This window comes from Gorilla gorilla, chromosome X, assembly GCF_029281585.2.
Source record: "Gorilla gorilla gorilla isolate KB3781 chromosome X, NHGRI_mGorGor1-v2.1_pri, whole genome shotgun sequence".
In the NCBI taxonomy this organism is placed as follows: Eukaryota; Metazoa; Chordata; class Mammalia; order Primates; family Hominidae; genus Gorilla; species Gorilla gorilla.
Window position 1 is genome coordinate 62,053,867 of NC_073247.2, and position 26,106 is coordinate 62,079,972.

General features: G+C 41.2%; 1 protein-coding gene across 2 annotated transcripts in view; it reads left to right on the top strand.

Annotated features, from left to right (window-relative positions):
* MAGED1 (MAGE family member D1) overlaps window positions 1-26,106 on the top strand; it is a 99,432-nt gene that overhangs the window by 68,412 nt on the left and 4,914 nt on the right. The window contains exons 1-5 of one of the 2 annotated variants that reach the window (XM_063703233.1): window positions 22,259-22,411; window positions 22,926-23,006; window positions 23,707-24,414; window positions 25,068-25,736; window positions 25,867-25,930. In XM_063703233.1, coding sequence (XP_063559303.1) covers window positions 22,962-23,006; window positions 23,707-24,414; window positions 25,068-25,736; window positions 25,867-25,930 — 1,486 coding nt within the window. In that variant the 5' untranslated portion in view covers window positions 22,259-22,411; window positions 22,926-22,961. Of the gene's footprint in view, window positions 1-22,258; window positions 22,412-22,925; window positions 23,007-23,706; window positions 24,415-25,067; window positions 25,737-25,866; window positions 25,931-26,106 lie in introns of those variants that run through there. The other variant, XM_004064173.5, reaches the window with a different exon arrangement.

The window sequence follows — 26,106 nt, forward strand, 5'->3', positions numbered from 1 at the left end:
TGTATACATGTGCCATGTTGGTGTGCTGCACCCATTAACTCGTCATTTACATTAGGTATATCTCCTAATGCTATCCCTCCCCCCTTCCCCCACCCCACAACAGGCCCTGGTGTGTGATGTTCCCCTTCCTGTGTCCAAGTGTTCTCATTGTTCAGTTCCCACCTATGAGTGAGAACATGCGGTGTTTGGTTTTTTGTCCTTGTAATAGTTTGCTGAGAATGATGGTTTCCAGCTTCATCCATGTCCCTACAAAGGACATGAACTCATCATTTTTTATGGCTGCATAGTATTCCATGGTGTATATGTGCCACATTTTCTTAATCCAGTCTATCATTGATGGACATTTGGGTTGGTTCCAAGTCTTTGCTATTGTGAATAGTGCCACAATAAACATACGTGTGCATGTGTCTTTATAGCAGCATGATTTATAATCCTTTGAGTATATACCTAGTAATGGGATGGCTGGGTCAAATGGTATTTCTAGTTCTAGATCCCTGAGGAATCGCCACACGGACTTCTACAGTGGTTGAACTAGTTTCCAGTCCCACCAACAGTGTAAAAGCGTTCCTATTTCTCCACATCCTCTCCAGCATCTGTTGTTTCCTGACTTTTTAATGATTGCCATTCTAACTGGTGTGAGATGGTATCTCATTGTGGTTTTGATTTGCGTTTCTCTGATGGCCAGTGATGATGAGCATTTTTTTAATGTGTTTTTTGGCTGCATAAATGTCTTCCTTTGAGAAGTGTCTGTTCATATCCTTCGCCCACTTTTTGATGGGGTTGTTTTTTTCTTGTAAATTTGTTTGAGTTCATTGTAGATTCTGGATATTAGCCCTTTGTCAGATGAGTAGGTTGCAAAAATTTTCTCCCATTCTGTAGGTTGCCTGTTCACTCTGGTGGTAGTTTCTTTTGCTGTGCAGAAGCTCTTTAGTTGAATTAGATCCCATTTGTCAATTTTGGCTTTTGTTGCCATTGCTTTTGGTGTTTTAGACATGAAGTCCTTGTTGGGCATAGTCTTTTAATCTTTCTGGAAAGCTAACAAAACATTATCTATGCCAGGCTTTCCACCAGGAACACCTCATTCTTTCCATCATAGTGCTTTTTAAAGGACTTTATCATTTGTTCTCTGGGTTCATTTAACTCTTAACTTACACCGATTTAGCATCTTTGCTATATTTCCTTTCTTATTTCATTCTTTATATGTTATGTTACATTTCTGTTTGAGTCTTTACAGTATCTTCTTTCTTACCAACTTGTCTTTCTAGAATATTTTCACAATTAATGTTTTGGTTTGCTTTGAGGTAGGCGATCAGCAGGACTTGTTTTCTGAGCACTGGTCAGGACCCTGTCTATCTAAATGGTATGTAGCAAAGAAACTGGCCAAAGCCATGTAGGACCAGCAATTATAATGCACTTGCGTAAGACACTTCTACCACTACCATGACAGTTTACAAATGCCATGGCAATGACCTGGAAGTTACCTTATATAATTCTGGGAACTCTCTTCCCTTTTCCCCTAAAGTTTGTGAATAACCCATCCCTTATTTAGCAAATAATTAAGAATGGGTATAAATATAGGTAGCCAGCAATCCACAAGTGCTACTCTGGACCAATCTGCCTCTGGGGTGGCCCTGCTCTGTCTATGGAGCAGTCACTTGGCTGTACACTGTTGCTCAAATAAACTTGCTTTCTTTCATTGTCAAAAAAAATAAAAGATAAAAAAATAAAAAGAAAGAGGGTTTAATTGACTCACAGTTCTGCATGGCTTGGGAGGGCTCAGGAAACTTACAATCATGGTGGAAGGGGAAGAGGCACATCTTGCATGGCAGCAGGTGAAAGAGAGTGAGCAAGAGTAGGGAAAACTGCCTTATAAAACCATCAGATCTCATGAGCACTCACTCACTATCATGAGAACAGGATAAGGGAAAATGACTCCATGATCCAGTCACCTCCCACCTGGTCCCTCCCTTGACATGTGGGGATTATGAGGATTACAATTTGAGATGGGATTTGGGTGGGGACACAGAGCCAAACCATATCAGCAGGATTGAAAGGTAAAGTGTGAATATGATAGTTTGGAGAACTGGGACAATATGTGGAGATAATACTTTATAAGTCATAGTCATGATCATGAGTCAGAGAGAGTCGTGTGAATGAGATAGTGTGTTAGACTCTGTGTGTGTGTGTGTGTGTGTGTGTGTGTGTGTGTGAGAGAGAGAGAGAGAGAGAGAGAAGTTGGGGTAGGGGCATGTCATGTTTTAGGATGGGTATTTGGAATATCATTTGGATATGAGTAACAAGGACCTAAAAATGAGTTGCTTAAAATAATTAGGGGATATCTTTTCCTTACCTGAAACAAGCCCAGGACCTCCACAATTTTATCAATGTCTCAGTCCCCTTTTATATTTTTTTTGTTCCTTGGTCCTTGGTATATAGCTCTCATCTTCCAGGTACCTTCTGGTTGAAGGATGCCTGCTGCAACTCTGGCCATCACTTCTATGTTTCAGGTAGAAAGAATGAGGAAGAGGAGAGGGCAAAAATACCTTGTCAGTGGAATTAGTCTCCTTATACAGAGCTTTCCCAAAAATCCTATCCAGTTACTGCCAAATACATCTCATGGGAAAGAACTGTGACACATAGCCACCACTATCTGTAGCTGAGAGAACATGGTAAGAAAAAACAGTTTCTTAGTAAGGAAAAGGAGATGTTGGTAGGATATCACCAGTAGAGAAGGAGAGGTTGAAGATTTGCGAGAGGGAGTATAATTAATAGATGAAAATCACGAAGGTGCTAGATACAGATGGGATATGACTGGCAGAGTTTGAGATGCTGGAGGATATCATGGTAAGCAAAAATAGACATATTGTCTCTGCCCTCATGAAGCTACTGTCTTGTGAAGAAGACAGTAATCGCAGACTCAAATATTTGTGAAGTTGTCACTCTGGTAAGTGCTATGGAGGGGAAGTACATGGTTCTGTGAATAGGTTAAAAGAGGGCTTTACCTAATCAGGGAAGTAAAAGCAGGGAGGAAGTAATGATGGAGATGAAACCAGAAGACAGATTCAGAATTGATTGGTTGAAGGATCTGTGGATGGGATGGGGTAAAAGTGTTTCCAGAAGAGGAAACAGCATGAACAAAGGGACTTATGCTCTGTTGTCTTTTAAAATGTATTTTATTTCACTTAGAATCTTTTCTATTATGTCTTCAAGTTCACTAATCTTTAGTAATTAATATCATCTAGCATTTTTTTCTTCTCAAATATTACAGTTTTTATATCTAGATGTATGACTTGGACCTTATTAAATAGATCTCATGTTTTTACTTAACATGACCATTCTTTCCTCTAAGTTTTTGGACACATGGAAATAGTTATAATGGCTTTTAATGTGCTTATCTGCTAATTATAACATCTATTAAATATTTAAGTTCTGGGTAAGTTTGGATTGATTGATTTTTCTCCTCAAGATGGGTCCTATTTTTCTGCTTCTTGGTATGCCTGTTTTTTTTAATTCGATGCCAGGCAATGTAAATTTTACCTTTCGGTAAAATTTTGGTGAAATTTTTTCTTTTGGTGCTAGATATTTTTATATTCCTACAAAGCTACCTGAGCTTCGTTCTGAAATGCACTTCTTTGGAAACAGATCTTTTTGAGTCTTGCTTTTATGATTTGTTAGGCAGGACCACAGCAGTTTTTTGCATAAAGCTAATTATCCCTGACTGATGAGGCAAGACCCATCTGAGTATCCCATGCCACATGAATTAGGAAGTTTTCCACTTTAGCTGGTGAGAACAGCATGGTCGCCAGACCTGTTGGAGCTTCTGGCACTTGTTCCCTTTAATCCTTTCAGGTGACTCTTTCCCCAGCCTCAGGCAATTTCCTTTTATGAATTCACTGATCAGTACTCTGTCAAATACTTAATGGCAATCCTTCAAAGATCTCCAGTGTTCTCCCTGTGTAACTCTCTCTTTTTGGGTACTCTGCTCTGTGAACTCTAGCTACCTTGGTCTTTCTGGTCTCTCATCTCTGTCACTCCAATTCAGGGAATCCCCTGGATTCTGACTACATTCTCCCTTGTTGCTCCACAAACTGGAACCTCTCAAGCAGTAAGTGCTCACTTCTTTTTTCCTCATCTCTCAGGGATTACTCTTCTTCATTGCCTAATGTTCAGTGTCTTGAAAAACCATTATTTCATATTTTATGTCCATTTTTAAGTGTTTTTTGTCAGGTTGGAGGGCAAAATCCTGTCTCCAGCTTGCCTCTTAGGAAGTTATATGGTGGAGACCTGTTAGATAATTATTTTCTTTTCTTTTACAGTTGTTTGACCTTCTCACTACTGCCAAGTATCACAAATGAGTGACAGTTATAATTTTTTTATCAAATGAGAAAAGCCTGAGAATAAGAAATGTATTCAAAATCAGGGATTTGAGGAACAATTTGGGTCACAGGGGAATGTGGCCATATGTTACAAGGATAACTCCTCATGACTCTAACCACAAGGAACTTCTGAGCATAAAGACAAGTTAGAAAAGGAGATTAACCTTCTTTCAAAGGATAGATGTTTAAGGCTTGGGGTAGATATTCACAGGATTGGTTCCCAGCCAGGGGGCTTCCAAGACTATAGTAAGTGTTAAAGTAATTGTGCTCTAATCTCAGACATCCTACGGGAGGATGAAACCGTACATAGGACAAACCCACACCCACACCCATAGTGTGGGTCACATGACCATAGCTTCAGACCAATTTCAGAGACTATAAATCAGCATGAAAAGGCCATGATGGTGAGAAAATGTGTGAAGAGCATTGAAGAGCCTTTGGCCAAGCTTCAGATCTTATTAACATCAGATAATTCATTAGCAGAGATAAACTCTATGAATGTAGTGATCATGGATGGTCTTTTTTTTTTTTTTCTTTTCACATTCAGTTGACTTTGTGGATGGTCTTTCAACCAGAGTTCAAATGTCATTCATTATTGTTAAACACATACTGAAGCCATAGAAATGCAGTCAGTGGAAAAAAGCCTTCAGGAACAAATCAAACCTGAGTAATCATGAGAAATTTCAACCTGGAGAGAAACTGTTGAATATACAAAATGTGATACTCCACTCTGTTCTTATCCCATGCAGACTCCCCCAATCTGTGTAAGTGATTCCTTTGGATCCCTCCTCATATGGCTTTGGTGAGGGAGTTGCATGCCCCTCTCCTTCCTCAAGAAAAAGGAAAACACTCTTCCCCAAGCCAAGGACTCACAACACTGTAAATTCTTATCTAATTCTTTCTAGCTTTCTGAGTACATATGGGCTGAAAAGGAATGGAATGAATACCAGTAGCATGACTAGTATGCTCTCCCCATGTAAGGCCCGTAGGATTGTGTTCAGATCTCCTGGGATGTTCTTTTTAGAATGTGGAGGCACTGGGTACCTTTTTCTTTTCTTTTCTTTTCTTTTTAAAGGCTATATGGCTTTAACCAAAATTCTGAGGAAAGTGTGAAAGTTCCATTCAATAACCTGCTAAATTTATATTATCTTTTCTCATTTAATATTACAATAGAAGCATGCTTCTGCCATTAAAAACATCTGAATCGGATTTTTTATCACTTTCAATTTAAAGCATAGTCTTCAAAGGTAAATTACTAAGAAAGTATAGATATTTTTTAGGCTCTAAATATACGTTTCTGAATTGTTTTCTAGTAAAAGGAATATTTGTTTGGCTTTTCAATAGCAAAAGACATCCTCAGCATTTTTTTTTAATGGAGAAAATGATAGTGGAAAAGAAAGTCATAGATTGCATTTTTTCCTAGATCCGGAATTCATAAATAAGACTAAGAGGCAAGATACCAACCAAAAAAAGCATTTGCAACAAGTGTGACAGATACAAGGTTAATAACCTTAATGTACAAAGAACTCTCACAGCAAAATACAAATGATTAAGAAACACCGAGAGTATCTTCCCATCATTAATAATAATAATAAATACAGTTTGAATCAATTAAATGTCATTTTGTCTATCAAAATGGCAAAGATATTTTTAAAGCAAATGTTCAGCACTGTTAAGGGTATGTGAGAAGTCTTCTGCATTGCTAGTGTTGACAAAAACCTTTCTAGAAAGCAATTTGGTATTATTGAATAACGGCCTTAAGATAGTGCATACCCCTTTGAACTAGTACTTCCATTTCTAATAATATACCATAAAGAAATAATTGGAGGTATGCACAGAGGTTTGTTGGGGGAAAATCACCACAATGATAATCTAGTGAACAAAAATAAATGGAAACAAGATTTTTGTTATTTGGTCAAGTAGGTAAGTTCATATGATGGGATATTACACGTTATCATAAAGAATTTTGCAAAGACTTTTTAATGTCATAGAAAATGTTATGCCAAGATAATTGTGATAAAACATTATATACAAAAAGAATCTCAGATGTAGTATATTAATTACAACTGTGCATGTATGTGTGTCATGTTAGACTTGGTATGGATCATTTTCCCAATGTTTTTCAGATGATTTTTCTTTTATAAAATGAAATCAGGAAATGTCATACTATGTAGCTGAACTCATATGACTTTTCTGAGTCCAGCTATATATCTATTTTAATTGTTGTTAGTGTTCCATGATTCCCAAATTAAGTGGTTTATGAAGTTTATATTGATGCTGAACATTGAGGACACTTATGGCACTAAATCATATCCCAGGTGTCTGAGAGCATTCAGATATGTCTTGAAATTTTCCAGTGCAAATCAAAGAGGGACTCTATGTCACAAGATACCAGAAGCTCACATGGTAAGGTCATCTGATGCAGTATCAAACAAATATCCCCAAACTGTGCATTGAGGTTCTACTTGCAGGCTTCCTCCCCTTGTCTTTTCTGATAACCTTCTGCTTATTAATGGAATGTGAGTTGCTGTGGTGATGGGGGTGAGGAATTAACTGGAAGGGAATTGTGCAATATGAAGGAAGGTGTAATCTATTTAAGTCTGTAAGAGATTACAAGTCACCAAGAAAGCCTGCGATGGTGAGAAAATGTGTGAAGAGCATTGAAGAGCCTTTAGCCAAGCTTCAGATCTTATTAACATCAAAATTCATTAGCAGTGATGAACTCTATGAATGTAGTAATCATGGATGGTCGTTCAAGCAGAGTTTGGATGTCATTCATTATTGTTAAATACATACTGAAGCCATAGGAACGCATTTGATATAATCCTAAGATGTCACTTTGCCTGCTCTTATGATGCAAATTGGCACCAGAAATCCAGCCAACTTTATTAAAATTGTGGAAATCTGACTGGACTCAGATCCATTAATCCTTGAAAGCAGGTAATACATGTATTTTTGCCATCATTATTTCTCCAGCACTTATCACAATGTGTAGCACTTTACTAGGTATACTTTTAAAATGTTTTAAAATTCTTATACATATATAAATAAAGAAGATAAAATCAAGTTGACTCAAGTCTAGAAAACATGGATGAGGGATTTAAGAATTCTAAAGTGTTTATTCTGAGGCACCATATTGCTTTATGTTTGGGCCTCAGTGTATATTATCAATGTAGAGGCTTCAAGAGGACCCATTATTTCATATGGTTATTCTATCCTTTACTTAGGGGTGTTATAATCTCATGCTATGATTTTGTTTTTATTATATTTTGCTTTAAAGTACTATGATATTAATACATCATCTTTTTATTATTTGCATGTAATAACTTATTCCATCCTTTTATTTTCATCTTTGCTGTATCTTTATGTTTAAGATATTTCTCTTGTTAATTGCATGTAGCTGCCTTTATAATGGAAAGATACATAAATTTCCTTTAATTACAGCATCTTCAAATATTCTGTAATTGGAGATTTGATTTCCTCTTTGAAGGAAAGCTTCATTTATTCCTTCTCCAGTGCTCTCCCTTTCTTTATGTACTTCCAAGTTTCTGCCCTATATCATTTTCTTTCTGCCCGAAGAAAATCTTCTAATATTTCTTGCAGGGCAGGTCTGTTGGTGATCAGTTCATTCTGTTTTTGTTCATCTGAGAATGTCTTTATTTCTCCTTTACTTTTTTTTTCTTCTCCTTTACTTTTGAAAGATCTTTTTCTATATGTAGAAATCTAGGGTGGTAGTCATTTTTCTTTTAACACTTTAAATATTTCACTTTACTCTTGTTGCTTGCATGGTTTCTGATGAAAGCTGCTATAATTATTATTCTTATTCTATTCTAACTAAGATATTTGGTGTTCTCCGAGCTTCCTGGATCTGTAATTTGGTGTCTGTCATTAATTTTGGAAAATTCTTAGCCATTATTACTTGATATTTCTTCTGCTGTATTCTCTTTCTCTTCTCCATCTGATGTTCCAGTTATGCATACGTGGCTCCAGATTTGCCTATCCATCAAGATTTTAGGGTGATGATTTGCCCTGAAATTTCATTTCTCTGACAGGTCCAAAAAAGTGATTGATTTTTAGTTTGTCCAGGTTTTTTTTCTGGTTGTTGGTGCCTCCAGCCTCACATTGATTCTGTGGTGGAAGAAAGGCATGGGGAAGCAGAGTCAGTAGATATTGTGGGTTCCTTAAAAAGGAGGAACCATAAGCCCCATATTTTAGGGATGGGAAGAAATGCCAGGTAGGTTTGTAAGATCCTTAAGCAATGTGTTCTTGTGTCTCACCTTCTGGCTAAGGCCAGAGAGGACAAGACTACAAAATAGAATTGTCTGCGTGGTGTCTATAATTATTTGGAGCCTCTTCGTGTGGTTTCCCTCAGCTCAGGGTATTTACAGGAGTATATGTGAGACAAAGACAGCCTCACAGAGGTTAATAGACCTCAGCATATCATAGGAACAGTAGAATGTTTTCCATGTATATGAGTGATATATGATACCCAAAGAGATAGTTGGACCCAAAGCAGCTTTACAGTAAAGAAGGAAGCTCACTCAACAGCTACCTGCTTGGACAGACATTGATGAACAAATATGACATGTATGCCAGCATGGATACATGATACCCAACATATGTTACCCATCCTGATGTTTTGACACTATTTAACATCCCTAGAACTTAAATACAACCCCAAAGCAGAGAGTGAGAGGGGGACTCCATACTGCTGGAGATTAAGTTTCCACCACTCGGTAGAATGGGAACTTGACATATAATTTATGTTGAGTTGCAGAGAAAATAACTTACATTTCCTGCATACCGGAGTTTGTCAGATAATACCCATACCTGCAGAACAATCATTAACAGAAAGTGGGTGATAAACACTGAGTATCTCAAACAAATTTATCTACTCAAAACATGGGGTATGTGGCTCTTATAGTAGAAAACCACGGTGGTCTTATCTCAAGGCCAGAGTGAGATGTGAGAAATGACCTCTGGCATTTTGGTGGGTACCAACATAAAGAGAACAGGGAATCTGAGGAGAGCAAAGGACAACTTCTCTGCAGAATGAAATCACTGTCATTGGTGAGGTGTGATTCTACTTCATTTCTTCATCTTCCTGTCCCTGTCCCTCCTACTTCAAATACTTCTCTTTTCTCCCTGGTTATTTCCTCTACTCCCTCCTTCCTCTTTTTTATCTCTCTCCTTGTTTATTTTTCATCCCTCCTTATCTACTCCTTAACCTCTTGTCTTAGTCAGTTCGGGCTGCTGTAACTGACTACCATAGACTGGGTGGCTTAAACAATAGAAATATACTTCTCACCATTCTGGAGGCTGGGAAGTCCAAGACAAAGGCACTGGCAGATCTGCTGTCTGTTGAGGGCCCTCTTTTTCCTGGTTTGCAGATAGCCATCTTCTCGTTGTGTCCTCACAAGGTGGAGAGCAGACTGAGGAAGCAAGCTTTCTCCCTTCTCTTCTTATAAGGTCATTAATCTCATTATGAGGGCTCTACCCATATGACCTTATTACCTCCCAAAGTCCCCATCTCCAATACAGTCACACTGAGGATTTAGGTTTCAACATCTGAATTTGGTGGGGCCACAAACGTTTTGTCCATACCACCCCTCTATCTACTCCTGCCTCCCTCTCATGCTCTTCTACCTTACATCCTCTTCTCTTTCCTCTTGCTTTTTCTTTTTCTTTTCTTTTCTTTTTTTTTTTTGAGACGGAGTTTTGCTCTCGTTGCCCAGGCTGGAGTGCAATGGTAAGATCTTGGCTCACTGCAACCTCCGCCTCCTGGGTAGAAGCGATTTTCCTGCCTCAGCCTCCTGAGTAGCTGGGATTACAGGCACTTGCCACCATGCCCAGCTAATTTTTTGTATTTTCAGTAGAGATGGGGTTTCACCATGTTGGCCAGGCTGGTCTCGAACTCCTGACCTCAGGTGATCTACCTGCCTCAGCCTCCCAAAGTGCTGGGATTACAGGCATGAACCATTGCACCTGGCCTCCTCTTGCTTTTTCTACTTCAACTTAGTATCTGTTCTTTCTCCATTATCTTATTTTTCCTTATCTTCCTAATTCCATTTACTTCCAGCTGCTATTTTCATTCATCTTTTCTTATTCCCGTTATATTCTTTCTTCTTTTCTTCTTCCCTGTCTTCCTCCTCAATTCCTTTCTTTCCTACTTGACCTTCTTTCTCATTTCTCCCACTCTTCATGCTCCCATCTAACAAGATAGTGGAAAAGAGAGAAAAAGGTAATAGAATGCAATAAAAATGTACTTAAAATGGTAACAGGAATAGGTGATGGGTTTGACTGGGGAATAAGGCAGAGAGAGGCATTATGAATAACCCAAAGTAAAATAGGGAGAAAAAGAAGCTATTAAATATGATTTTTTAAAACTACTTATCAAAAAGCCATAATTATTCTGATAGGCAAAATGGTAAAGTCACTTCAGGAAAAAGAAAGGGATGTTACTTATTTAGATTATTACTCAATATTGCTCTTGATGTTTTAGCAACTCATATAAGAGAAGACCACCAAATAAGTGCTATTCATATTGTAAAAGAAGTGATCAAATTATTTCTTTTTCTTATAGTGTGATTGTACATTAAGAAATCACAATAGATTTTTTAAAAAATAAAATACTAGAATTGAGGACTTCTACTTCCAGAAAAAAGTAGTAAACAGGGTAGATGTATTTTCCCTATTCATCTCTGGAAAAAATATATAAACAAAACATAAGAAGACCCAGAAAGTTGAAAAGAAGATGATGTATTCTCTAGGGAACTTGGAACCAAGGAATCAACATGGAGGTAAGTTCCCTGTGTTTTCTTTTTGCTGCATACATCCTAGACCAGATGCTAGAGAAACTGGCAAACTGGAAACACCAAAGGGCACAGACAAAAAAAAAAAAAGGCTTCAATGTAAATCCACTCTTTCTTCACCTAAAGAACAGACAGCTTAGTAAGGCAATTATTTTTTACTTTTATTTTTTTTTGAGACAGAGTCTCACTCTTGTTGTCCAGGCTGGAGTGCAGTGGTGCGATCTTGGCTCACCGCAACCTCCGCCTCCCGGGTTCAAGCGATTCTCCTGCCTCAGCCTCCTGAGTAGCTGGAATTACAGGCACGTGCCACCACGCCCGGCTAATTTTTGTATTTTTAGTAGAGACGGGGTTTTGCCATGTTGTCCAGGCTGGTCTCGAACTCGTGACCTCAGGTGATCCGCCCGCCTCAGCCTCCCAAAGTGCTGGGATTACAGGCGTGAGCCACTGCGCCTGGCTGACAAAATTTTTTAAACAATGACCGCTCTACTGTAGCTAAATACCAGAGAAGACTATACCTCTACCCCTACTAGCAAAGGCCAACTAGAGAGACTTCCACCCTTGCCAGCCTGTAATAAGGCCTCTAGTTCCCTGATAGAGTGGTAAGATGAACGGGGAGTGGGAACATTCTAGTCCCCTCAGTTAGTAGAGACTATGTGGGGAGCCTAGATTTCCACCCCTAATGAGTGATAATGAGGTGCCTCTCCCCTAACAAATGGTGTGGTATCAAGAGGAAGCCTAATGAAGAGTCAGGTTTTTATCACCACCCAACAGTAACAATGATACCTGTCTATCAGTGGTCTCAATGGAGGCCATTTGGAGAGAAGTAACTGGGCACCCAGTCTCTCCCAAGCAGAGTGGTACTGGTAAAAGCTGGAACTGTCACTTAGCCCATGGTGACAGGAAGCTCCTCAACCCCAGGTATCAGTGGAATCTGAGTATGGAACCTGGACTTCCACCTACATGTGGTAAAACAGAAGATTTAAATAAGACCCAGATCTTCATAACATAATATGCAAAAATATCCAGGATTCAACTGAAGATCACTTGTCATAGTGAGAACTGTAATAATCACAACTTGAGTGACAAAAGACGGTCAACACACATGAACATCAAGATGGCACAGTTATTAGAATCATCTGACAAAGATTTTTAAACAGCCATCCTAAAAATGTTTCAGTGAGCAATTGTGAACATGCTTAGAACAAATGAAAAAAAGGATGTCTTAGCAAAGAAATTGGAAATCTCTAAAAGAAATCGGAGATATAAAGAAAAATTAATAGGAAATTTTAAAACTGAAAATTTTAATACATGGACTTTAAAAAACAAACCTCAGTAGATGAACTCAACAGCAAAATAAAAATAACAGAAGAATTAATCAGGGAACTTGAAGATAGAACAATAGAAATTATTCGGTCTGAATGACAGAGAAAAATATACTGAAAAACAAAACAACAACAACAAAAAACAGAGCCTTAGGCACTTGTTGGACTATTACAAAAGATTTAAATATGTGTCATTGTAATCACAGAAGAGAGAGAGAAGAGGGACTGAAAAAGTGTTGAGAGATACAATGGCTGAAAATGTCCCAAATTTGGGGGTGGGGGAGACAATCCCACAGATTCAGTGATTCAAGAAGCTGAGCAACCCCCCAAGAAGATACGGTCAAAGAAACCATTTTCAAACTTCTGAAAACTTAAGACAGAACAAAAAATCTTGAAACCCACCAGAGCAAAATGACACCTTACCTATAGAGAATACCAAAGCAATGACAGACAGAAGCTCTCTCATTAGATACCATAGAGGCCACAATATTTTTCAAGTGCTGCAAGAAAAGACTCATTAACCTGGAATTAAATACCCAATGAAAATAAAATACCCAATGAAAATAAAATATCCTTTAGTAACGAAGAGTAAATCAAGACATTTCCAGAAGAAGGAAAACTAAGAATTTGTTTCTAGCCTACCTATCCTAAAATAATGGCCAAAGGAAGTTCTTATAAAAGAAATTAAGAATTCTAACAATTGTTCAAAGAAGGATGAACAGCATTTCTACACAATCTCATCCAGAAAATAAGAGGAAACAACTTCCATTAATTCTATGAAGTCAGTCTTACCCTCATCCCGAAACCAAAGTACACGAAAGAAACTTACACATTAATATGTCTCACGAACGTAGACGCAAAAGTCTTCAACAGAATATTAGTAAGTCAAATCCAGTGTTGTAGAAAACGTTATACACCATGACCAAGTGGAATTTATTCCATGTACGGTTCAGCATCCATAAATCCAGCAATGTAATCTATTATATCAACAGGCTAAAGAATAAAAGCCATTATCATATTGATTGACAAAGAAAAAGCATTTTAGAAAATCCAACAGTTCATTTTTGCTAAAAACTGTCAGCAACCCACTAATAGAGAGTAACTTCCTCAATTTGATTTTTTAAGATATGCACTAAACCTTCACCTGGCATCAGACTTAATGGTGAGAGACTGAATTTCTCCTTGCCATCAGGAACAAGGTAAGTATTTGCACTCACCACTGCTATCAAAATAGTATTGGGTTGCTGGATCATATGACAGTTCTGTTTTTAGTTTTTTGAGGAACCTCTATACTGTTTCTAAAGTGGCTGTATTAATTTACATTCCCAAAAAAATGTATGAGTGTTCCTCTTTCTCCACATCCTTGCCAACATCCATTACTTTTTGTCTTTTTGGTAATAGCCATTATTAACTGGAGTGAAATTATATCTCTTTGTGGTTTTGTATTTCTCTAATGACTAGTGATGGTGAGCATTTTAAAAATATATTCCCTTGGTCATTTGTATGCCTTTTGAGAATTATCTATTCAGGTCATTTACCCATTTTTAAATTGGAGTATTTGCGGTGTGTGTGTGTGTGTGTGTGTGTGTTTCTATTGAGTTATTGGAGTTCCTTATATATTCTGGTTATTAAATTCCTTGTCAGTTGAATAGTTTGCAAATATTTTCTCCCATCCTGTAGGTTTTCTCTTCACTTTGTTGATTGTTTCCTTTGCTGTGCAGAAGCTTTTTAGCTTGATGTGATCCCATTTGTTCATTTTTTCTTTGTTTGAGGTGCTTTTGAGGTCTTACTAAAAAAATCTTTGCCCAAATCAATCCCGGGGCACTTCCCTAATGTTTTCTTCCAGTATTTTAATAGTTATAGGTCTTATATTTAAGTCTGTAACCCATTCTGATTTGATTTTTGTATATGGTGAGAGATAGGTCCAAAAGAAAGAAAAATCAATATATCAAAGAGATAACTGGATTCTTGTGTTTATTGTAGCACTATTCACAATGCCGAGATAGGGAATCAACCTAAGGGTCCATCAGTGGATGAATGGATAAAGAAAATATGGTATATATGCACAATGAAATATTATTCAGCCATAAAAATAAGGAGAGCCTGTCATTTGCAGCAACATGGATGGAACTGGAGGACATTATATTAAGTGAAATAAGCTAGACACAGAAAGACAAATATTACATATTCTCACTTATATGCAGGAGCTAAGGAAAATTTGATTTCATGGAAGTAGAGAGTAGAGTGATGATTACCAGAGGCTGAGAAGGGTGGGGGGTGGGGAGCCTAAAGAGGGGTTGTTTAAGGGGTACAAAAATACAGTTAGATAGTAGGAATAAGACCTAGTAGTCAGTAGCACAATATGGCAACTATAGTTAACAATCATTTATTGTATATTTCAAAATAACTAGGGGAGTGGATTTGGAACGTTCCCAATACAAAGAAATGATAAATGTTTGAGGTGATGGATATCTCAGTTACCCTGATGAGATCATTATACAAGATCATACCCTGATGAGATCATTATACATCATATACATGTATCAAAGTATCACATGTAACCCATGAATATATACAACAAATATGTATCCATAAAAATTAAAAATTAAAGGTAAATCTAAGCATACTTCTTAAAAAACAAAGCACAACAAAAAGCAAAATAATAATGGAAATTCTAGCCAGCTCAGTAAATAAAGAAAAGCAATACAGATCAGAAAGGAAGAAATAAAACTCACTATTTCCAGATGTCATGATAGTATATGTAGAAATTTTCAAAATCTACAAAAAAAAAAAAAAATCTCCTAGAACTAATAAGTGAGTTTAGCAGGTCACAGGGTACAAGGTCAACTTACCAATATCAATTTTATTTCTATATCCTAGCAATGAGCACGTGGAAATTAAAAATAGAATACTGGGCTGGGCACAGTGGCTCACACTTGTAATCCCAGCACTTTGGGAGGCTGAGGCGGGAGCAATCACTTCAGCTCAGGAGTTCAAAACCAGCCTAGGCAACATAGGGAGACCACATCTCTACAAAAACTCAAATAATTAACTGGGCATGGTGTCACGCACCTGTGGTCCCAGCTACTTGGGAGGCTGAAGTGGGAGGATCGCTTGAGCCCAAGAGTTGAAGGCTGCAGTAAGCCATGATCGCACCATTGCACTCCAGCCTCGGCAACAGAACAAGGCCCTGTCTCAAAACAAAGAAGAAAAAAAAGAGAATACAATGACTCAAAAAAAAAAAAAAAAGGTGAAATACGTGTAAATTAACAAAACATATACAATATTTCTATACTAAAAACTACAACATGTTAGTGAAGATATTAAAGAAGAGCAAAATAAATGGAGAAGCACATATCGTCACATTCATGGATTGTAAGAATCAATGTAAAAAATGATATTAATTTTCCCTAAATTGATACACAGTTTAAGTGCAGTTCCTATCAAAATCCCTGCAAGATGTTTTGTAGATATAAATAAGATTATCCCAAAATATATGGAAAGACAAAAGAACCAGAATAATACATAAAATAATTTTGAAAAAGAAAAAGTGGGAGAAATCATTCTATTCAAATTTGAGACTACTGACTATTATAATCAAGACTGTAGGATTTGGTAGATGAACAGACACAGAAAATAGAATAGAACAGAGAACTCAGAAATTGCCTCACAAATATGCCAGCTGATTTTCGACAAAGGTGCAAAAACGATTCAAAGGAAGAAGGATCACCCTTTAATCACCCTGTACTGGCCTGACTGGATATCCATAGCTCTGACACCCGCCCCCCTGCCCCCTCCCTGCTGCCAAATGAACTTCAGCCTAAACCTCACACCTCATTAAAACTTAAACTCAAATGGATGACAGACATCAATGTAAAAATTAAAACCATAAAACTTTTAGAAGATATTTTAGGAGAAGATTGTGAGGTATTAGGGCTTGTTGAAGAGTTCTTAGAAATGAAATAAAACCCACAATCCATAAAAGGAAAAAAAAACCCAATAAATTGAATTTCTTCAAAATTTCCCCTGCAAAAGTCTCTGCAAACTGGGAGAAAGTATTTGCAAACCATATATCTGACAAAAGACTCGTACATAAAATACATGAACTCTCAGTATTCAACAGTAAAAGAGAAAAGAAAGAAAACAATGCAATTAAGGGTAATGGGGGGCTGGGAAGGAGGTGGGGATGGTTAATGGGTACAAAAAATACTTAGAAACAATGGATAAGACCTACTACTTGATAGCACAATAGGGTGACTGTAGTTAATTGTACATTTTAAAGTAACATAGTGTAATTGGGTTGTTTGTAACTCAAAGGATAAATGCTTGAGGGGATGGATTCTCAATGATGTGCTTATTTTACATTGCATTCCTGTATCAAAACGTCTCATGTACCCCATGAATATATATACCTACTATGTACCCACAAAATTGTTTTAATTAAAAAATAGGTAAAAGGCATGAAGAGGCATTTAATCAAAGAGGATATATGGATGGCAGATAAGCACATGTAAAAATGTTCAACATCATTAGCCATTAGGGAAATGCAAATTAAAACCACAGTAAGATATTACTACACACCTATGGCCAAAATATACTGACACCAGCAGATGCTAGCAAGGATTTGGAGAAACTGTATCCTTCACACATTGCTGGTGGGAATGTCAAATGGTATGATCACTCTAGGAAAGTTTGGTAATTTCTTGTAAAACTAACATGCACTTACTATATACCCCAGCAATTGCACTCTTGGGTACTTATCCCAGAGAAATGGGAACTCAGGTTCACACAGATACTTGTACACAAATGTGTATAGCAGCTTCATTCACAGTAGCCCAAAACTGGAAATGACCCAGATGTCTTTCAGTGGGTGAATGGTTAAACCAACTGCTGTAGCACCTCTATACCATGTAATAGTACTCAACAATAAAACAAGAAACTCTGATACACAAGACAACTGGGATGCATCTCACAGCATTATGCTGAGTGTGAAAAAAGCCAGTCTCAAAATGTGACATATTGTATGATTACATTTTCATGACCTCTTGAAATGATAAAATTATAGAGATGGAGAACACATTAGTGGCTGCCAGGGGTTAGGGATGGGGGCGGTGGAGGAGGGTTGGTTGTGACTATAATGGGGTAATAAGAGGGAAATCTTTGTGGTGATGAAATAGTTCTGTGTCTTGATTGCTGTGGTGTTTGTAGAGACTTCCACATGTGATAAGGTGATATAGAACTATATACACATATTGTACCAATGTCAGTGTCTTGGTTTTGATTTTGTACTGCAGTTACACAGATGTAACCATTGGGGAAGCAGATAAAGGGTACATAGAACCTCACTGTACTATCCTCGCAATTCCCTGTGTATCTGTAATTATTTCAAAATAAAAAGTTTAAAAAGTTTTTTAAAAGCAGAATTAATAAAATATTACCTAAAAGCAGTAGGGCATCAGTTATATTTCAAAAATCATGTCATAGGGCCGGGCATGGTGGCTCATGCCTGTAATCCTAACACTTTGGGAGGCCGAGGTGGGTGGATCACCTGAGGTCAGGAGTTCTACACCAGCCTGGCCAACATGGTGAAACCCCATCTCTACTGAAAATAGAAAAATTATCCGGGCGTGGTGGTGGGTTCCTGTAATCCCAGTTACTTGGGAGGCTCTAGCAGGAGAATCACTTGAACCTGGGAGGTGGAGGTTGTAGTGAGCTGAGATCATGCCACTGCACTGCAGCCTGAGTGAAAGAGTGAGACTCTGTCTCAAAAAAAAAAAAAAAAAAAAAAAAAAAAGCCATATGTATTAGCTGGTTGGATACCATTGCTGCCGCTACTGAACAATGGACACCAGATGTTAGCCCTGCCGCTAATGCTGCCCCTAGAAACTGGATTTTCTTGTGGCTGCTGCTCCCACCACCACAACTATGGCGATGAATTCCATCACTGCATATTTGAATCACTCCTTTGAGACAAAGTGTTAGGTCTAAGTTGTAACTGCAGTGAAAGGGTTGTACTCAGCAGGTCTGCAATGTTCAAACCCTGTGCTTTCCAAAAAAAGGTCTTTTGCAAAGAATGCTTTGGCTCTTGACCAGCTCTTGGGAGATAATCTGTAAGCCCTTGGAGTATCCTGCCTGATCAGAGTGTCTTTGTTTACTGTGGCCTTGGCCCACACTGGATAGTTTGTGCTAACAGTGTGATTTGTGGTGTGAGCCTTGGGCTGAGAGATACTAGTTTAACCTCTGCATGGACTAGAGACTGAATAACTAAGGTCAACCACACAGGTGCTCCATGCCTATCTGACTGAACCCCAAAAACAACTCTGGGCACCAAGGCTTGGGTGAACTTCCCTGGTTGACAGTATTTCATACATGTTTTTACACATCATTGTTGGGGGAATTAAGCACTGGCCATACAACTCCATTGGGAGAGTACAACTGAAAAGTCGTGCCTGGTCTCTCCTGAATTTTTCCCTGTGCACTTTTTACTTTTGCTGATTTTAATCTGTATCCTTTCACTGTAATAAACAATAGCCATAACACTTTTTCTGAGTTCTCCGAGTCCTTCTAGCAAATCATTGAATCTGAGGATGGTCTTCAGGAGCTTGCCACACTGGTAAATCCTAGATCACATTCTCTTAGCTGCCAAGGGCATGTGAAGAAGTGAATATCTGGCCTTTGTGGCTTTTGCAGTTGGAACTGTTAAGTAAGAATATATATGACCTTACTAAAATGTTAAAAATCGAAATACGTCTGGCCCCAAGGGTTTTCAATAAGGATCTATAACGCTATATAAAGAACTCCTAAAAGTCAGTAAGACAGACAACCCAAGTGAAAAACAGGTAAAATATACAAGCATATTACAAAATAAATCTAATATGTTCATTAATGTATAAAAATGTGTTCTGCCACATTGCTTATCAGAAATATAAATTAAAACCATAAGGAGATACCAATAAATACACATAAGATTGGCAAAAAAAAAAAAAAAAAAAAAGGAAAAGTCTTGTAGAGTATGTCAGTCTTACTCCTGGGCTTCTGGTGTCACGGAAATAAAGACAAACATTAATTATTAAAGTATAAGAATATATGTACAAGTATTTTTATTGCAATGTTGTTGTATGTGCCATGCTCCCCACAAAAATCCTGAAACTAAAATGGATTCCATCCATGGGGGAATGGTTAAATACACTGTGGTACATTCTTACCATGGAATATTATGCAGTCATTTAAAAGAACGAATCACAGGTAGACTGTTGTCAAATAAGATAATTCAGACACATAAAAGTTCATGTAATCTTAAATTTGTAAAAATAAAAAACAACTTTTGAGTATGGAAGGATATCAAATGGTGTTAAAAACAAGTGTTTGGCAGGTGAAGGTAGAATTGAAAGGAAGTGGGAAGCAGTAAGGAAAAGAATGCAATTTAAGGTCTGGCATATATAACACATCATTTATGTAACAACATATATGTGCGTAAAGTATGAAAAGGTAGCACCAAATCTAAGCAATTGTCCAAGGTGATGAGATTTAGAGTGATGTTTATTTAATTTCTAAAATATTTAGGCAGTGTTTGAATGTATAGTGATGAGTGTGCATTTGTATAATGAGGAAAAATAAGTGAATTGATCACAGGAAAAATTGCCTCTCAGGTTTCTTGCTTTAGCAATGGGATGGAGAGTGCGATTCATTCATTTAACAAATATTTATTGAGGATATAAAAATGTGCCAGGCATGGTTCTAGGCGCTGGGGAAACAACAATGAATAAAACAAAAATCTGTCTCCCTAAGAGGTTTACACTCTAAATGGAGGAGAAAGGCATAACTAGAGGAGAAACACTGTGTTGGTGGGAAGGAGGAGGCGTATGAAGGAATCGGTTTGGGACCTGTTAATTTAGAGAATACTGAGAGATATCCATTTGGAGAAGTGAGGTAGGTAGTTACTATGGATCTAGAATTCATAGGCCAAGTCATGACCGAAGGTACAGATATGGAAACAGATAGCATAGAAAATGGTGTTTCTGACCTCCTTTCCTGAGTCTGATCACGTCTCACTGCAGACACTTTACAGAGGAAGTGCTGAGGAAAAACAGGCAGCTGACAGAGGAGGTTGCTATGCAACAGATGAGGAAAGTCATCCAGCCAGGCAGAACTGATGTTGGCCCTTGGGGACCAAATGCTGCAGTCCTTCCTAGCATTAGCTTCCTTTCATGTTCAGGCTTCTGGCATGAGTTGATGCCAGAACAAATGTGAACTGCACAAAGATCTGTCTTGAATTTTGGAAATGTACCAGTTTAATTTGAGTCACCTCACATCTGTATTTAATTTTCTGCCTTTTTGAGTTTCTCCAGTTATCCTGGAAGCATAGCAGCGTGTGTGTCCTTGGGTAGGACCCACTTGCTGTGCATTCCACTTTGCACATTGAGAAACCAGGCCCAGAGAATTGAGTGACCCGTGCGGGCTCACACAGCTCGAGACAGACAGGCTGGGCACTCCATCCCCGGAATTCTGAAGCCCAGCCCAGTTTCTCTCCATAAAACCACAGCTGCCCCAGGCCCCAGCCCTGAAAGGAACCAGGGCTTGCCATGGCTCAGACACACAGGTCTGATTGTCCTGGCTGCTCCAGTGGGCACCAGGAAGGCCTCAGGGACAGTGTGATTGTATCCCTGAAAAGGAAGAGGCCTGATGTTCTGAGCACAGAGTGGACCCCAAGGAGCAATTCCCACACCTGGATGGACCCACACAGGGCAGGGGGAGAGTGGGGGCCTCAGCTTGTGTCCTCCTGAATGCAGAGCATGAGCTTGGGCCTCCTAGAACACAAACTTTGCTTGTTTGGTACAAATGGGGTACCGTGGTCTGTTGCTCAAATGGAGGAGGGAGGGGTACCCTTAGTCCCCAGGCCAGCATGAGCAGAACGTGGGCTTTGGAGTCAGGAAGACCCAGACCCAAATTTTGCATTTTGTTTCCTGGCTCTGTGGCCTTGTCTAGTTCATGCAATGTATCTGTGCCTCAGCTTCCTGATCTGCAAAATGGGGGTGCTGACATCCACTTCCCAGGGCTGCTGTGACAGGAAGACAAGCCCCAGCACAAATCCTGCTGTGATGTACAAGCTGTGCCCTTCCCTCCTTTCCTCCCCCAACACACACAAAATGAGTCCATCACCGGAGCTGCAGAAAGAAAGGGAAGAAACTAACGTTCTTTCTGCGTCTGGGAGCTTGTGGGGGCGGGCAGGGGGTGAGGGAGAAATCATGGAGTCACGTGGCAGCCACAGACTTACTACTACTACTTTGTTAGCTCCAATAGTGTATCCTCTCAGGCCATTCCGTTTCCTCAGCAGAGGTCTAACACTTGTTGCAATTAGAGACCCCACACAGAGACCTAAGCATGCTGGACAAGGGGGTGGAGATGCAAGCCGGCCTGACAGGAGGGGCCTTGAATAGGGGAGGGACGGAATAGAGACGCATTGCGGAAAAGGTAGGGGGCCGGTGTGTGGGGCAAGGGGTGGGACCAAGAGGCACAGCGCATCTGTTGGGGGAGGGGGCGTAGAGGAAGGGGAGGTGCTGTTGTATAGTGTCGACCTGGTTGGTGGTGGGGTGGTGTGTTGGCAAAGGGGGCGGGACCGCCTTCCAGCGCACATGCGCATCATGGTCTCCAGGACGAAGCTTTTGTTGGGAAAGCAGGCGGGACTGACTTTGCCTGTTCAGTGTTTGCGCATGCGCTTAACGTCCTGAGGCGGTGGGTGGTATATTAGGCGAAGAGGCGGGGTCGCCCAAGCTGCCGCGCTGGCATTTTCTCCTGGACAAGGAGAGAGTGCGGCTGCTGAGAGCCGAGCCCAGCAATCCCGATCCTCTGAGTCGTGAAGAAGGGAGGCAGCGAGGGGGTTGGGGTTGGGGCCTGAGGCAAGGTGAGAATTAGCCCCCAGACTGGGCATCTGCCCCCTGGTGCGGGCCCCCATTTTTTTTTTATCCCGATCCCTTCACCCTGGATTCTGAATCCCCTTCCACCCCCCAAACCCCAATTCAATGCCCCTCCCGATCCTTCCTGATTCAAAACCCCTGTCCGATCCCTCCCATCGTTCGAAATCCTCAGATTCCTTGACCTCGATCTGTACTGTTAGATGATTCCTCCTGACTCAAAACCTCCATGCAACTTCCCAAATGCGAATCCCAACCCAACCGCACCCCCCCTCCGAATTCAGAACTCATCTGCTTCCCGATCCCCATTTGAAGCTTCGCCCTGTCAGTAGCTTCTCGGGGTTCAGAACCTCCATCTGAACGCCCATTCACTTTTACCGCTCCGATCCGTTCCTCCTCACATTCACCTTATCCGCCCGCACAGTCAGACCACAGTCACCCCCCTCCCAATTAGGTCCTTCGTATTTGCCCTCTGTAGTATAACGCCCTGCCCCTCTCCCACAGCCCCCAGGCTCCGCTCTTGCCAGAGGGACAGGAGCCATGGCTCAGAAAATGGACTGTGGTGCGGGCCTCCTCGGCTTCCAGGTGAGATCTCCACTCCCCACCCCACCATTTCCCCAGCCGACAGTCACCCCTCCCCGCGGGCCTCTTTGGTCTCCCAAACGCCGGGATCCGGTTTGACCCTATTTAGTGACTAGACTCCGTGGGCTTTTCGAATTCCCATCGTTTATCGAAGCGGGGGAGGGGCGTCTCTTTTCAGCCATCAGTCCCTGCTCAGAGAGAGGGGAGACCCTGTTAGTAGTCAGGGCAATCTGCCCAGAGAATGCGGGGTGGGTAAGGAACCATTTTTTTTTTCCAGAGTCCTGACGCTTGTAGAGCAGTCTGTCACCCCCTCCCCCAGCCTCCTGCCTCCACCCTCCCTCTTTCTGCATTCCCCACTCTGTGCGACCCCCCTTATTCTCAACTCCGCCATCCGCCTGCCGTCCTGAGCTGCTACTGCACGCCTCTTGGAGCGTCCCCGGCTCCTGTTCGTGCCCACTTTCCGCATACCGCCCCACCCCTCATTTTGCCCCTGCCCTACTTCACCCCTGCCACATGTTTAGTACCCGCCTGGTCCCCCATCGCCCCTCGCGGGCCCCCTAGATCTCTGCCTCAGCCCTCCTGTTTTTGCACCCACCGCCCGCCTGCAGCTCCGCTGCTGCGCTGCCACCCGGGCTCCCTATTCGCACCCCACCTCCTGCCTCAGAGGCCCAGAGATTTAATGTTTTCCCCCCTGTGTTTGCAGGCTGAGGCCTCCGTAGAAGACAGCGCCTTGCTTATGCAGACCTTGATGGAGGCCATCCAGATCTCAGAGGCTCCACCTACTAACCAGGCCACCGCAGCTGCTAGTCCCCAGAGTTCACAGCCCCCAACTGCCAATGAGATGGCTGACATTCAGGTTTCAGCAGCTGCCGCTAGGCCTAAGTCAGCCTTTAAAGTCCAGAATGCTACCACAAAAGGCCCAAATGGTGTCTATGATTTCTCTCAGGCTCATAATGCCAAGGATGTGCCCAACACGCAGCCCAAGGCAGCCTTTAAGTCCCAAAATGCTACCCCAAAGGGTCCAAATGCTGCCTATGATTTTTCCCAGGCAGCAACCACTGGTGAGTTAGCTGCTAACAAGTCTGAGATGGCCTTCAAGGCCCAGAATGCCACTACTAAAGTGGGCCCAAATGCCACCTACAATTTCTCTCAGTCTCTCAATGCCAATGACCTGGCCAACAGCAGGCCTAAGACCCCTTTCAAGGCTTGGAATGATACCACTAAGGCCCCAACAGCTGATACCCAGACCCAGAATGTAAATCAGGCCAAAATGGCCACTTCCCAGGCTGACATAGAGACCGACCCAGGTATCTCTGAACCTGACGGTGCAACTGCACAGACATCAGCAGATGGTTCCCAGGCTCAGAATCTGGAGTCCCGGACAATAATTCGGGGCAAGAGGACCCGCAAGGTGAGATCCCTGCTAACTTCATTTTGCTTTGGGGCTCTCTCCTTTCTTCTCTGAGGGTGTTCATTTGTTCTAAACAAAACAATGTATGTAACTGTATTCAGCTAGGCTATAGGGCATTTGAAGAGAATGTTTATTCCTGTCCTCCGGATGTTCACAAACTGATGGGGAGATAATACATGGACACAAATAATATATACAACCTGTATGTAATTCAGTTTACATTTTGTTATGTTAGTAACCACCATGTGTTAAGCCTTGAGCTAGGCACATTCACACAGGTTGTCTCATTAAACCTTAAAGGCACCTCCTACCAGGTAGGGATCATAGCGCCAATTTTACAAAGAAGGAAATTAAGTGCCAGAGAGGTGAAGTGACTTGAGTGATTTGTTCAGGGTGGTACAGGCAGAACCAGTGGTGGACATAGGAAGAGGAGAAGCCTCAGGCCCCATCTTTGGGTTGCTCCTGGCCTGGCTCGGAGATGAAACTCCTGCCTGGAAGACAGTGAAAGACAAACCCAGGACTCAGGGTGACCAATGGCTAGTGGGTCAGGCTGTCACTACAGGTGAGGGTTTAGAGGGCATTCCTGGAATAGATAAGGTGAGGACACAGAACCCACTGGTGATTCTGAACTTTTCTTCTCTCTGATGATGCAGATTAATAACTTGAATGTTGAAGAGAACAGCAGTGGGGATCAGAGGCGGGCCCCACTGGCTGCAGGGACCTGGAGGTCTGCACCAGTTCCAGTGACCACTCAGAATCCACCTGGCGCACCCCCCAATGTGCTCTGGCAGACGCCATTGGCTTGGCAGAACCCCTCAGGCTGGCAAAACCAGACAGCCAGGCAGACCCCACCAGCACGTCAGAGCCCTCCAGCTAGGCAGACCCCACCAGCCTGGCAGAACCCAGTCGCTTGGCAGAACCCAGTGATTTGGCCAAACCCAGTAATCTGGCAGAACCCAGTGATCTGGCCAAACCCCATTGTCTGGCCCGGCCCTGTTGTCTGGCCGAATCCACTGGCCTGGCAGAATCCACCTGGATGGCAGACCCCACCTGGATGGCAGACCCCACCGGGCTGGCAGGGTCCTCCAGACTGGCAAGGTCCTCCTGACTGGCCGCTACCACCCGACTGGCCACTGCCGCCTGATTGGCCACTTCCCACTGACTGGCCACTACCACCTGACTGGATCCCCGCTGATTGGCCAATTCCACCTGACTGGCAGAACCTGCGCCCCTCACCTAACCTGCGCCCTTCTCCCAACTCGCGTGCCTCACAGAACCCGGGTGCTGCACAGCCCCGAGATGTGGCCCTTCTTCAGGAAAGAGTAAGAGCTGTAACTCCCCAGTCACTTTTCCCCTCTCTTCCTCTTTTCTTTGTCATCCTCTCATCTATAATTCAACCAAGTTTTTTTGTAAATATTTTATAAGTTTAATGATTTCCTTTTTCCCTCCCAGGCAAATAAGTTGGTCAAGTACTTGATGCTTAAGGACTACACAAAGGTGCCCATCAAGCGCTCAGGTATGCATCCAGTGTCCCCTCCCCAAGCTCTGCCCTTCCCTTCACTCTATGCTCTGTCGACATTCTTGTGCTTGTAGCTCTGCCCTTCCCTTCACTCCGTGCTCTGTCGGCATTCTTCTGCTTGTATGACCCTTCCCCTTCTATCCCCTCCTTTCCATGGTTGGCTCTTTCCACCC